This window comes from Lithobates pipiens, unplaced genomic scaffold (assembly GCF_037356315.1).
Source record: "Lithobates pipiens isolate NorthernLeopardFrog02 unplaced genomic scaffold, aLitPip1_a1.2 Scaffold_23, whole genome shotgun sequence".
In the NCBI taxonomy this organism is placed as follows: domain Eukaryota; kingdom Metazoa; phylum Chordata; class Amphibia; order Anura; family Ranidae; genus Lithobates; species Lithobates pipiens.
In genome coordinates this window covers 245,188,077-245,203,164 of record NW_027507785.1, presented here as the reverse complement: position 1 = coordinate 245,203,164, position 15,088 = coordinate 245,188,077, and the positions used below count along the sequence as shown (strand labels likewise).

The 15,088-nt window shown below is 41.6% G+C and overlaps 1 protein-coding gene across 4 annotated transcripts in view; it reads left to right on the top strand.

Annotated features, from left to right (window-relative positions):
- KLHL20 (kelch like family member 20) overlaps positions 1–15,088 on the top strand; it is a 99,454-nt gene that overhangs the window by 24,250 nt on the left and 60,116 nt on the right. For 3 of the 4 annotated variants that reach the window (XM_077452982.1, XM_077452983.1, XM_077452981.1), the window contains one exon: positions 8,840–9,413. In XM_077452982.1, the coding sequence (XP_077309108.1) occupies positions 8,840–9,413 (574 nt within the window). Of the gene's footprint in view, positions 1–2,675; positions 2,796–8,839; positions 9,414–15,088 lie in introns of those variants that run through there. The other variant, XM_077452984.1, reaches the window with a different exon arrangement.

The window sequence follows — 15,088 nt, the reverse complement described above, 5'->3', positions numbered from 1 at the left end:
AAAGCAGCAGGATTTTTTTATCTTAATGCATTATATGCATTAAGATCAATAGCCTTCTGTGTGCATCAGCCCCCCTAACACTAACCTGAAGTACCTCTGTCCAGCGACGTCCACGAGTGTCTCAGCCATCCGAGATTCTCCCTTCTGATTGGCTAAGACACAGCGGCTCCATTGGTTACCGCTGCTGTCAAAGTCAGCCAATCGGGAGAGAGGGGGCTGGGTCGGGGGTCAGTGTCTTAATGGACATAGGGAGCTGTGACTCAGCTCAGGTGCCCCCATAGCAAGCTGCTTGCTGTGGGGGCACGCAACAAGAGGGAGGGGCCAGGCTCACAGAAGAGGAACCCCAGAGGAGGATCTGGGCTGCTCTGTGCAAATCCAGAGCACTTAGGTTTGACATGTTTGTTATTTTTATAGGAAAAAAAAAAAAGACTTTACACTCTTTAACATTTTCAAATATGCTAAACCGTTATGGCAGCCATATGATTGTTCATTGGGTAAATGGATATTTATACAAAAATGTCCATTTCCTATTATATACTTGGTCAAAGATATGTCCTAAAGCATAAGCTCGCCTTTAGTAACCTGTTGCATCCACATTTAGGGTGTAACTTGTTAATAACTCAGCAGCCTCTGCACCCCGCCCGAGTCCCCATTGTGACAGCGAGCTGGGGATCTTCTGGGCACCCACTATCACAATTTAAAAAAATTTACCTGTTCGGGGCTCTGCCCACCCATCCGTGACATTCATTCACAGAGTTTTGTGAATGGGAGAACTACAACTACCATCATCCATTGCAGCTGACTGCTTGTAGTTCTTAGTGTACTACCAGGGCGTTGATGAGAGCTCTTGGTGGTTTATTGATGCTTCCTGTCATTCAGTATCTTCCTGCTCATAAGAGATACGGGCAGACAGCTACTCAGTCAGCAGGAACCTGAGAGTGCACCTGTAATCTGCTGATGGGTGCAATGCTTTGTCCTCATATGTTAATCATATAGATTGTTCATCCTGTATAGTATAGATCAGTGGTCTCCAAACTGCAGCCTGAGGGCCAGATGTGACCCTCTGCTTGCCTTTATCAAGCCCTTGGGGCATTTTTCATTCCACTGATGCCAACAATGGGGGATAATTCCTGCAACTAACATCAATAACCGGGCACTATTTTTCCCATTGACACCAACGATGGGGTACTATTGCTTAAGCTGACACCAATGATGGGACACTGTTCCTCCCGCTGACACAAATGATGGGGCAGTGTTCCTCTACCTAATACCAAAGATGCATTGCATACTCCCAATGGCCATAGTCCGGCTCTCCTAAAGTTTAAAGCAGTGGTCATCAACCTTGTCCCCTGAAGCAGTATTTATTCTTTGTGTGTGTATAGCCCTGCATTGCAGTTTAGATGAATATCTTGTTATACCTTTGTATTGTGGGCGGAGCCTCAGTCACTAACCCTGTATTGGGTACAGCCTGGAGGTTGTGGTTTGCCTAGATTTGGTCACAGCCTACAGGGGAGTGCAGGGAACTGATCGCAGGGCTGGAAGCACCCTGCTTTAGCAAAGGATAAAGTAAGTGATTTCTCCCTAATGCCCCTAGACTAATCCTTTTTTTTTATTTATTTATTTTTTTTTTTTTCATGGAGTTGTTAAGCATGGCAATGTTATAAGAGATCTGGAAAGGTGAGAGCTAGGCAAAGGCATTTTGTTCAAAAAAATAAAAAATAGTTTTCCAGGGAATTGTTAGGGAACCTGTCAGGGCAAATACCTTTTTGTACCTAGATTTTATTTTTTCTAAAGTGATAGTTTACTGGCCATTATTTATTTAGACACGCTTTTGCAAAAACACTTTTCAAATAATTGTTTCATCTGATTTACTTGTTAAAGAGGAACTGCAGTCTCCTCGAATTTGTACTAAAAACATCTTTGCCATTCTGAAATTCCCTCCAACCACTTTGCATATTTTATATATACTGCGATTCTGTACTTGGCAAATATGCTGCAGAAATCTCCCTCCACTGAGTTTGGTGGCATCCATTTTAACTCTGCGGGCAGCTGAAGCTGCTGCCTGTTCACTTCCTGGATTTACAAAGACACACAGAGGCACACCTCTAGCTCTGCAGCCCTGCAGCTTTCATTGGCCCTTTATGACTCATCCCTCCTCCCTTCCTGGCAAACTCTGAGGAGAGAGAGCTGTGCATGATGTCATAAGCCTAGGCGTTTTACCAGACAAACAAGAAGTGGACTGTATAAGGTATTTGCTGGTAGAAACATTTTTCTTTTACTATCCAAAGTTAAATCAACAACGGCAGAAGATTTAGTAGTTTGAAAAAATGGGTCCGCTTTAAAGTGGTTGTACAGTGAGGGAAAAAAAGTATTTGATACCCGGCTGATTTTGTAAATTTGCCCACTGACAAATGATTAGTCTATAATATTTTAATGGTAGGTTTATTTTAAAGCAGAACTCTGGGATTTAAAAACAAAACAAAACATTAGTATAGGTGAGGGTTTACATCCATTTTAAGGGATTGTAGCAGAAATGCCTATCCTCCCTCCCCTGCCTATTCTATATATAAATGCATTTTAATGTTTTCTCATATGCTAGACCACTTCCAAATCTGCTCAGGTCCAGTTTCACCCTGCAGCTGTTGGATAAATGAAATGGGAGGCAGAGAAAAGCACCCCTTGTGTCGTTTACTCGACACTTTCCACACTCTCTTGCAGATCCCAGGAGCAGCTCCTTGTGTCAGTTCCTGAGTAAGAAGGGAGAAAACCGCACAGATGCCAGATCTCATAGCCTGGTAAATGGGTTTTATAAATTAAAGAATAAAACGTGGAAAAGCATGTCACTGTGCAACTTGAATACCAGTTTTTCACAGTTGTAAGAGCAGGTTAAAGACCTTCGTTGCCTGAGCATCTAAAGAATTTATGGGATGTGGGTCTATGTTGCATGCGCAAACGTTGTTTACTTTGACTCTTTAAGCTTTACACAAAGCAGTTGTCAAGTTGTGTTTCAGATGCTCATAAAGAAGGAAAAGTATATTTTTTTGTGTATTTTTTTTTTTTTTTTTTTTTTTGTGTTTTTTTTTTTGCCTTTTTTCTTATGTTATTGTTTAATCGTACAGTAGCCTTATAATTTACCCATCACTTTTTGTTGGCAACAAATTGGTACATTTCCAATTTTATAACTTGTGCAATAAAATAATGTGCTTGTAACATATTTTATTTGTTCCCTGTGTAAGCATTTTTGAAGAAAAATACATTTTTGTCCCCTTTCTGCATTTTAAATACAAAACATTACAAATATGACAAGCAGACAAATGCAACGGTTTCAGCTGCCACATATATTTAGTGCCTGCTTTCCCCCCTTCCCCCCTACCCCCTGCATCCAGTATATAAGCATTTTTCAAATGTTTTAGGGATTGAAGATGCTTTTAGTTGCTGTTGTTGGGCATTTTGCAAGTGAGTGCATTGCTTGTGTCCCCTAGACTATCCTAAAACCTTTCTAGAATATTTAGAGATTGTAAAAAAAAAAATCCAAGCAAGATGTCCCAATTGGAAGTAATGCAATTAAGTGATGTGCAGACAGTTGCAAACAGCTACTTATTATTTCAAAACCGAGTGAACAGAACCTGATGATCATTTAACCTAGTAAGTTACTTTGTTAAGGAGTTACAGTACATTTTAGTTTTAATATGTATTATGCAAAAACATATAATTGGGTGAATTAATTGACCTGCTAGGCTATTTTTGTCAACGCCTCACCTGGGCACCCGACTAAGGCTAAGAGGATAGAGTGAATTTGCATAATATAGAAATAAGAGTCATCCTCAGGAGTTGTAATATATACAAAATAATAAGTAAGCATTTTCTTTTATTTTATCTTTATTTTTATTTTTTTACTAGTGCAAAGAGGAAGTGGTGGATCTGCACCCACATACCTTATACGTAATGTTTTTCCCCATATATGCATATTTCTTTAGATGGCTACTTAATGTGGTTTTATTGTGCTGTATTTTCTGCCTTTTTTGTTTACTTTGACAAATCTTTTCAAGTGACTTCAAAGTTTTCTTGCTGTAGACGCTAGTGTAATAAATTTGTATTGTATTTTAAAAAGAGAATTTTGTTTTCATGCATGCTTTAAAAGGCAGAACAGCTACTGAAATTACCAATGTCCCCTTTTAATAATGTGAATCTCTATTCTGGCACTGGAAAAAAAATGTAAAGGTGGATTTGAAGCACTGGACTCTGAACATCTGTCAATCGTTCAGAGAGCATTGGAAGAGCATGATGACCTAACCTTGGCAACTCTACCACAATGCAGGGCTCCTGCAAAACAGGAAAATGGCCTTAACTGAGAAATTCAAGTAAAATTTACAAAACATGTGTTGATTGGGCTCTAAGACGCTATAGTCATTTATTGCCGGAAGGCAAAGGACAGCCAAAGCATGTTGGGGTCCAAACAATCCCCTCTTCTTTAGGGCTTAAATGGGAAATGAAAAGGCTTAAAGGCTTTCTATAGGACTCTATGCCTGCAAAGGGTCCTGAGCTGTTGTCTGTGTCAAAACAGGGGCACGATTAGTCGAAATCGACATGTGCTTTAAGACAGCCATAGATGGAGCAATTTTTCTTTGGTTACAGGAAAGAAAATTACTTGATTCCCCCATTAACACAGTCCTTGTTAATGGGGGAAATCTCTCCCACAGAGTTGGGGGAGCCATCCCTGTCTGGAGAACACAGATTACTGCTAGCAGCTATAATAGCCGCTAGCAATAATCCCGTTTAAAATCTGACAGGCTGGTTGTACCCAAATTGATCGATCTATCAACTTTGGTACATTCAGCCTGCCCATACAGAGTTCAAATCTTGGCCAGTCCCTGCCGAACTGGCCGAGATTAGAACCGTCTGTGGCCAGCTTTAGAAATCTGTGCAGATCGTGCTTTTATGAGTTCCTCAAGGACTACTGATGCTCCTTTTTGATATAGAACACCTCCCAGGACCCTTTACAGATAGAATCCCCCTCCTAAATGCGTTGGCTGTCTTTTTGTCATCCTATCCATTTTATCAGCAAAATTTTACTGAAAATTTTAAAGATGCACAGCTGGCCCTTTTTCTGTTTGTTTCCCTGACGTCCGTTTGGGCACAGTGGACGCATATCCCCAAGTGCACACTGAGTTCAAGGACACACACCTGCACCCGCAAGGATGTCAAATCAGGAGCAGCAGCCGTGTCCAAGTAGCATCTTTGACATCAGTGGTACTGCCGGCACAGCAATGTACGGATCACCTGTGCATCCCTCGTGTGGGGGTAAACGCTCACCCTTACGGGCATATGCTTTTGTATGCCTCGGGGGGTGGGGGGGAGATAAGGCCTTAGCCGTTCAGCAATTGATGCGTTGAAAATGGTAGCCAGAATGTTTATGCAGGAAGTGAGAAGTCTGGACTTTAATCTCTGTATCTCTCTCAGATAGAGGTATGAGAGAAACTGACAATAGGGACGTTGGCTTAGTGCTCTGATAGGATTCAGTCTGACAACTTTCCACCAGTTTTAGATTGTGCCAGCATTTTGGGCCGTCATCATACAGTATCTCACAGAAGTGAGTACACCCCTCACATTTTTGTAAAAAAATTATTATATCTTTTCATGTGACAACAGTGAAGAAATTACACTTTGCTACAATGTAGTGAGTGTACAGTAGAGCTGCACGATTCTGGCTAAAAGGAGAATCACAATTTTTTTGCTTAGAAGATAGATCACGATTCTCGCGGCACAACATCATCTTTTATATTAAAACAAAAAAAAAATTGGGCTAACTTTACCGTTTCCTTTTTTTATTCATTGAAGACCACTGGGCAAATACAGTGCGACATAAAATATTGCAGAAATGTTACATTTTATTCCCTAGGGTCTCTGCTAAAATATAATGTTTGGGGGTTCCAAGTAATTTTCTAGCAAAAAATATAGATTTTTTTTCTTAAGAAACAAGTGTCAGAAAAAGATTTAGACTTTGTGGTTAAACTTCCTGCATTTACACATGGTTTAAAAACTTGGCAGACTGCCTGGATTTTGTTTCTTTACACACAGAAGTTTCCCTTTGTAACTAACTCTTCCTTCTTAGATCAATGTTTAATTTTAAAAACTTGGCCTACTGCCTGGATGTTTTCTTGTGACAGCAGAGTGAGCAGATAAGTCTCTCCACTTGTTATATGAAAGAATCTGCAAACTCTGCAATAGAGATCTCAGAGGGGTTGAATCGAGATTATGATTTTTTAACGATTAATTGTGCAGCTCTAGTGTATATAGCTTGTATAACAGTGTACATTTGCTGTCCCCTAAAAATAACTCGACACACTGCCATTAATGTCTAAACCACTGGCAACAAAAGTGAGTACACCCCTAAGTGAAAATGTCCAAATTGGGCCCAACATGTCAATATTTTGTGTGGCCACCATTATTTTCCAGCACTGCCTTAACCCTCTTGGCATGGAGTTCACCAGAGCTTCACAGGTTGCCACTGTAGTCCTCTTCTACTCCTCCATGATGACATTACAGAGCTGGTGGATGTTAGAGACCTTGCGCTCCTCCACCTTCCGTTTGAGGATGCCCCACAGATGCTCAATAGGGTTTAGGTCTGGGAATGTGCTTGGCCAGTTCATCACCTTTTATCCTCCGCTTCTTTAGCAAGGCAGTGGTCATCTTGGAGGTGTGTTTTGGGGTTGTTATGTTGGCATACTGCCCTACTACCCAGTCTCCAAAGGGAGGGGGATCATGCTCTGCTTCAGTATGTCATGGTACATGTTGGCGTTCATGGTTCCCTCAATTTACTTTAGCTCCCCAGTGCTGGCAGCATTATTGCTGCCCAGACCATAAATTCCCCACCACCATGCTTGACTGCAGGCAAGACACGCTTGTCTTTGTACTTCTCACCTGGTTGCTGCCACACGCACTTGACACCATCTGAACCAAATAAGTTTATCTTGGTCTCATCAGACCACATGACATGGTTCTAGTAATCCATGTCCTTAGTCTGCTTGTCTTCAGCAAACTGCTTGCGGGCCTTCTTGTGCATAATCTTTAGAATAGGCTTCCTTCTGGGACGACAGCCATGTAGACCAATTTGATGCAGTTTGTGGCATATGACCTAAGCACTGACAGGCTGACCACCCCCCCCCCCCCCCCCTCCTCCCCCCCCCCCCCCCCCTTCAACCTCTACAGCAATGCTGGCAGCACTCATACGTCTATTTCCCGAAGACAACCTCTGGAGGTGACGCTGAGCTTGTGCACTCAAATTCTTTGGTCGACCATGGCGAGGCCTATTCTGAGTGGAACCTGCCCTGTTAAGCCTCTGTATGGTCTTGGCCTCGGTACTGCAGCTCAGTTTCAGGGACTTGGCAATCTTCTTATAGCTTAGGACATCTTTATTTAGAGAAACTATTCTTTTTTTCAGATTCTCAGAGTTCTTTGCCATGAGGTGCCATGTTGAACTTCCAGTGACCAGTATGAGAGAGTAAGGGAAAGAACACCAAATTTAACGCACCTGCTTCCCATTCACACCTGAGACCTTGTAACACTAATGAGTCACATTACATCGGGGAGGGAAAATGGCTAATTGGGCCCAATTTGGACTTTTTCACTTGGGGGTGTACTCACTTTTGTTGCACCGTTATACAAGCTGTACAATCCCTACTTTACATTGTAGCAATATGTAATTTCTTCAGTGTTGTCACATGAAAAGATATAATAAAATATTTACAAAAATGTGAGGGGTGTACTCACTTTTGTGAGATACAGTATGTCTTTGCCAAGCCTTAAGCAGCCCATGCATGGAGCAAATTTCTTTCCTGCAACCTTGATTCCCCCAGTAATACAGACAGCGTTGACATGGGACTCCCTCTCACCGAGCCATTGTAGTCTCCAGGTGGGGGCCGCTTCCCCGTCTAGGAGAAGACAGTGATTTTTTGCTAGCGTCTATACTAGCCGCTAGCAATAATCACATGCATAATCCATCAGGCTGGTTGTACCCAAGTTGATCAATTAACTTGGTACATTCAGCCTGCTCATACATGGTTCCAATCTTGGCTGGTCCCTGCTTAACCGGCTGAGATTTGAACCATCTGTGGCTGGCCTTAGACATACTTTGGTTGGGTCCCCCACCCCGATTCTGCCTTTCCTCTCTGTTTCCCCTTCACTCTCCTCTTCCTCACCAAGGCTAATGCTTGCATTTTGTTTTCCTGGTTTTCTGTAGGTTGGACAAATCTTACCCTGACTTGCTGTTAAAAGTTCATTCTGTGATGACAAATAAAAAGAGAAGTGTAGGTTTTTTATTTTTTAGGAATCGTGCTTGCCTCGGTGGATGTAGCATCAGTCCGATGCTGCATCTGTCCCCTGGTGCCTGCACTGAGAACTGAGCGCTTTAATGCTGCCGAACGCTCAGTGTTTAGAGATGTGGACTGTCTATCGCAGCTCTCTGCCCTGCTCCCTCATGGCTCATTGGAGCGCTGGGCTGTGAAGGGGGTGGCTGGCTCAGTCTCTCAGCAGTTTGCTGAGAGCCTGAGCCGGATGTTGGTCCAGGCATGTGGCGGATCCAGACTTCATTGTTGCGGTGCCTGGACTGACTTCTGTGACATCAAAACGGGTCACAGGAGTGCAAAACGAATTGCACTCCTGTGATGGAAGTACAGCCAAACAAGCTTTTAATTTTTCAAAGAACGGTGTACATTTTACATTTACCTTTTACTGCTCGCATCCTGTATATTGTTGGTAAATGACTGACTGACAGAAGTGGATTTTCACATTGTTTTTTTGTATTTATGATGATTTTCTTTTTTTTTTTTTTTACTTTTAGGTGTCTCAGCACTCGCCCAGGTGAGACTGGAATGGATGTAACGAGCCGTTGCACCCTAGGAGACCCCAACAAACTGCCGGAGGGGGTCCCACAACCAGCTCGTATGCCTTATGTCTCAGATAAACATCCACGGCAGACTCTGGAGGTCATTAACCTTCTACGAAAACACCGAGAACTCTGCGATGTAGTGCTTGTTGTTGGTGCCAAGAAGATCTATGCCCATCGGGTCATTCTCTCTGCTTGCAGCCCTTATTTCAGGGCTATGTTTACTGGAGAGTTAGCTGAAAGTCGTCAGACTGAGGTAGTAATCCGGGACATTGATGAGCGAGCCATGGAATTGCTTATTGACTTCTCATACACATCCCAAATCACAGTGGAAGAGGGCAATGTACAGACCCTTCTACCAGCTGCATGCCTTCTTCAACTTGCAGAAATCCAGGAAGCCTGCTGTGAATTCCTGAAGCGACAGCTTGATCCCTCCAACTGTCTAGGTATCCGAGCCTTTGCTGACACTCACTCCTGCAGAGAGTTGCTGAGAATTGCAGACAAATTTACCCAGCACAACTTCCAGGAGGTAAGGGGATGGAAAATGTATGAGGCACAAAGTCAGTGCTTTACATGGGATAATGTTTCCCAGCAGTTGTTTGTTTGATGTGCTTGTTAAATGACAAAAGGACACGGTGATGACAGCTAAAGGATATACCACCTTTACAAACACAAATGTCATGCTATTCTGAAACCCCACAATACAATCCTTCCTATCTTGGGCTATACATGTAAAGCAAACCTTTAGTTTTCTAAAAACTTGGCAAACTGTCAGTTAATGCAGGTCCCTGTGTGCGTCTTTCAATATCTTAATGAGAGTTTGTAAATCCACGGTTTTCTATTTTATTTTTTTTTATTTTATTTTTTGCAAATCGTGTGTGCCCTTATGCAAACAAAAGCAATGTTCATTGAACAAAAGACAGTCAAGATAGCTCTCCAGTGGTAACATAACTCTTTAGAGAAGCTGCTGTAACATTTTCTTTATTAGAACCAACCTGAGCATAATGTGACATAAAGAAAATTGCCCATTTGCATACACCAAGCAAGGTTTTCATTGAGCAGCAACTAGCAGAAGTGCGTTACTGAAACTGTTGGCATTTTACATAACCAAGTGCAGTGAGCTTTTATTTTTAACCTTGCAAGTGTTTTTTGTTTAAGCATTTTACTGTGGATTTGCCTACAATATAGAAATGTACATGATAGCCATTCAGAATTAGTTTTGCTATAGACTGCATTCAAGGGGATTTTTGAATTGCTGCACTTTGTCTGTTATGTACACCTCATTAAGTTTGCATGCTTGCCATTTCAGTTCAACAATTTAAAGTAGAATTCCAGCATAAACCTATTTAGTCATAACAATTTTCCCTCCTAACACCTATGCTGGCTAACTGGCTGGTAAAAAAAAATGCATATACTTACCTATTTTCAGCCCCCTCTGGTCTGGTCACATGATCCCCTGTGTCAGCCAGTGGTAGATGCAAGGGAGAGGAGCGAGCGATCAATAATGACTTCTAAAGCCTGGAGCAGGGACATCACCCTTAGAGTCCTATGACACATCCATTGTCTGCATTCCCTCCTCTCTCCTGCAGTGGCTGGCTGACACAGGGGAGCTGGATTATGGGACCAGACTGGAGTGGGCTTTAAATAGGTAAGTATATGCTTCCTTGTTACACAGATTAGACCGCATTGGTGTTAGAAAGGAGTGGACGTTTTTAAGACGAGATACGGTAAGTTTATTAGCAGTATTAAACCCAAAAACAAAATGGTATTGTTGCAGTTTATCAATTCATAGATGTGGTTCTGTCAATGCTGCTGTCCAAAGGTGTCTCTGTTGTTCCTCCTTCTAGAATGCAGACACCCTAGAACATGAAATGTGTTACTGGCTGAAATAAAGAAGAAAAAAATAATAATAAAGCTAATGCAGCCACCACATCTAAGGATTGGTAACCTGCAATACATAACATTTTTTTTTGGGGGGGGGGGTTTAATATCTCTTTAGGCTACCTCTTCACAGCATATAGGATGCACTTTCAAGTTATACAGAATAGGTTTAACAAAAACTGATATGATTGTAGTTGTTGATGCAAAGATCCTGTTATTGCAGTTAGGACTCTTTCACACGGAAGCTCCTATTAGGTCCACCTATCCGTTTTTCAGGTGGACCTGTTTGGAACCTCCATTCTCCTCTATGGAGCGGCGGGTTATAATGAACATGTGTCCATTTTACACCTGCCTACTTCCAAACCTATTCGCCAAAAACGAATGGAAAGTTACCCTCCATTTAGGCAGATTGGGTGTAAATGGACAGCCAGTTTACATCCAACTGCCCATAGAGGAGTGCGGCCTGTGTCTGTGTTTGCTCTGCATAAGCGGAGCAGACACCAACCTGTCTTCTGCATGCTCAATGTGGGATCAGCGGATAGAGCTAAGCAAGCGGATCGCCAGCAGATTCCACCCTGTGTGAAAGGACCCTCAATTTCCCCCTTTTAAGAGACACTATGCTAGGTAGCCACAAGCTGTGACTCTACCTGAAAACTTCAGAGCAGCCTGCCATTTGGCCATATCGGCAAGATCTTGGAAGTTGCTGCATGCATGTGCAATATAGGCCTCCTGGTGCCTCTAATTTATACTTGCGACACTTTGGGTTCTTTTATTTTACCCCGTACATAAGACTGTTATGTTTGTTTTTAAAGAACGGTGCATCAAACTTCATTATAGAATGAACAATTTTAATCATATAAGACCACAAAGCTGCATTGAATCTTTCTTGCCAATCCAATATTTTTTTTTAGGTGGATGTAAACCCGAAATGTTCTTTTTTTTTTTTTTGTTTGTTTTTTTTTTTCTGGTGCAATATAGGGTATGGGATTTCAGATCAGCTGTGCCCAGTCTTGCCATAAATCCAGCTCTGTGCAATACTCGTATCTTTTTTCAGTGAAATAAAACGGACAAACTGATATCTTTGTCCGTTCTTCCCCCTTGCTGTGATTGACAGGTGATTTACATATCTCGTGCACTAGCCTAAGACATGCGTTATTTTTTTTATTCCCACCCCCACTCCTTTCTTCAGCAGCTCTGCAAGGATTGGCTGTTCCACACCTCAGCATGATTTGGCATGCTGAAGTCATGTGGGGACTTTTCTGGGTTTTGACTGGATGTTAGTGATCATAGCAGAAGTTCAGTGTAAGAAATACACAGGAGAAAATGAATGTTGATAAGGGGGGTGTAGAGGTGGGCAGGGAGTCTGACATCACAACTCCACCCACCTAGCCCTGGAAAACAGACCCACCCACAAAATCTGCAGTTTTTCGGATCTCATAACACACAGAGGGGAGACATTTGGCAGATAAGTATACACGCAGGAGGCACATATATCCTTCTAGATAACCAATATTGCAGTAGTTTAGAAAGGATCCGAGTGTTTTTTTTTCTAGTTTTGGACACAGGGGAGCTAGATTAGAACATCTGTCAGGTGTTTATTGCAGTCTGTGCCCCTGTTAGGGAGATTCACCCTCTCCATTTGTCCTGTTTACCATTTGCTCTATCCAAAATGGAAAAAGTTTTTTTTTTTTTCCTCTATAGTTCTACTTTAAATCCAAAATATGCGTTTTGTCTTTTTCTGCTGATGATGTGTTTTTTTTTTAATAGACAAATGTAGGCTATTTTAGGCAGAGAGCTGATTATTTGCCGTGAGTATGGTATGGCAGGATCCCCCTTATGGGAAGCAGTTAATCTTTTCCCATGGTATACTGTGTCTTTTAATTTGCGTACCATTGCCAGAGTCCCAGGTGGGTTTTCAGTCAAGCTCTCAGATGGCCTCGGCCATGCTTGTGATATCAGTTTCTGTATCGGAGAGTTGGACCACTTGTGTGCGTGCGTGAGCGAGCCTGTGCACCCCCCCTTCCTCTTTTCCACATCTATTTAGAGATCAAACCAGAATTCTGATAGGCATGCTGGATTCACATGCCATTTCAGGAGTCAGGACTGACTGCAGCCAGCCGAGGTGCAAGTTATGGGGACCCTGTGGCTTCTGGTAAATATATTTTGGGGTATTGTCAGTCAATAAATTTTAATTTAGTTGCAGCTTTCTGTGTTCTGTTTTAACTTGCAATAAACCATCATAATCATTTTGCATCCATGATATATTGTTAAATATTTGTCTTACTGTTGAGCATTGACCATTGGTCAATTTTAAATACCTGGTCAATTCATTATTATGGGGCAGTATGCATGTGGATTGTTGGAATAGTTGTTTAAGGCCCATAATTGTGTGTGTGTGTGTGTGTGTGTGTGTGTGTGTGTTTTTATTCCCTTATCACATGCGCCTTAGTTCGGGGGTAGGCAGTGCACCTATAAAAAAAAAAATTGCATATTACGGTGTGCTAAAGTTCTTGAGCCCTTTATGTTGTTTTTAGGGGAACCCGATGTTTTGACTTTTTTGGGTGAATTTGTATATTGCAGTGGTTCTATGTGAAGTTCTTGCATACTTTGTGTGCACATGACACCATTCCTTAAGCATGACTACATATTTTTGTGTGATATGCATGTGTGCTGCCGACCATTGCAAAATGCTCCAGCTTATCTAGCTGAACTCTTACAAACGCTCAATGACAGAAGCAATTTGCTCTTTGTAGGTAAATATTAATGAAGGGATACCTACTCTTATGTGTCTCTACATGTTTTGCATATACTTCCCTGAAACTATTTGAGAATATGATTTTCAAGGTGTCAGATGATCTTCAGGCTGCCAATTGTCCCCTTGCTAATTGGAGCTGGTACCTGACAGACAGGGAGGGACAAGAGTTTTCCTCTGGTACTGGAATGCACAATTAGTGTTTTACATGTTCTGTGTAGGAAAGCAGACCGTCTCTGAGAAATACAGCTCTCATAATCATCCTCCCATATATACGGCCAGCAATCTGATCTCTCATTTGTGTCGTCTTCAGACTGACAGAATGATTTCCTTTTCTATACAGTTGTGACAAGATCAGCAGGCACAGAATGACTTGCCCTCCAGAACGTTGGCTTTATTTTTTGTTCCTGGGTGCACAGATGATTATCCCACATCTAGAAGCCAGAAAGGAAGTTGGTACACCAGTGTATATTACTTGGGAGCGCCACTTTTTTAAGGATCATCTCATAGAAGCTGTTAGAAGCTGTACAACTAAATCACTGCATGGCGTTTCAGACTTTACTGGGCTCTACTTTTGTATAGCGTAAGTTATGCATTCGTATCAGATGGCAGTCATATATTAGAAGGTTGTCTAACTGGCAAACGCTAGCAAGGCACATAAACATCTACACTTGTATCCTAGGGTCATTTTCTTTGCCACTCAGACATCACGGGCTAAGGATCAGGCAATTTTATAAAAAATGTGACCCTAGTTGTACTCCTTACGGTCATACTATACTTCTTTGTGCAAGTAATGAGGCATGCATAACAATTGTATATGATGTTTGTTATTACAAACTTTTATTATATAGTCTGAGAACATTGTTAACCGCTTCAGCTCCGAAAGGTTTTACCCACTTCCTAACTACTCCATTTTTTGAGAAAGGACACTGCGTCGCTTTAACTGACAATTGCGCGGTCGTGTGACGCTGTACCCAAATACTTTATTTTAAAAAAAAAAGCTTTCTTTTGATCACCTGCATTTTTGCGCTGTAAGCAAAAAAAGACCTACAATTTTAATAAAGAAAACCATGTTTTTTTTACTTTCTGCTATAAAATATTGCAAATAAAAATGTAAAAAAAAATCTAATTTCTTCACCAATTTAGGTTAATATGTATTCTGCCACATATATTTTTGGTAAAAAAAAAAAACCCCCATAAGCGTATATTGATTGGTTTGCACAAACATTATAGCATCTACAACTATGGGATAGATGGATTTTTATTTTATTTTATTGTATTTACTACCCTGTTTCCCCAAAAATAAGACCTAGTGTGATTGTCTGTGATGGCTGCAATATAAGCCCTACCCCCAAAATAAGCTCTAGTTAAAGGCCTCGTAGGTCTTATTTTCAGGGTAGGACTTATTTTCAGGGAAACAGGGTAGGGCTTATAGTGCAGCTATCACAGACAATACCGCTCGGTCTCATTTTCAGGGAAACAGGGTAGTAATGGCAGCGATTTTTTTAATGGGACTACGACATTGCAGCGGACAAATTGTATACTGATACTTTTTGGGGACCAGTGACACC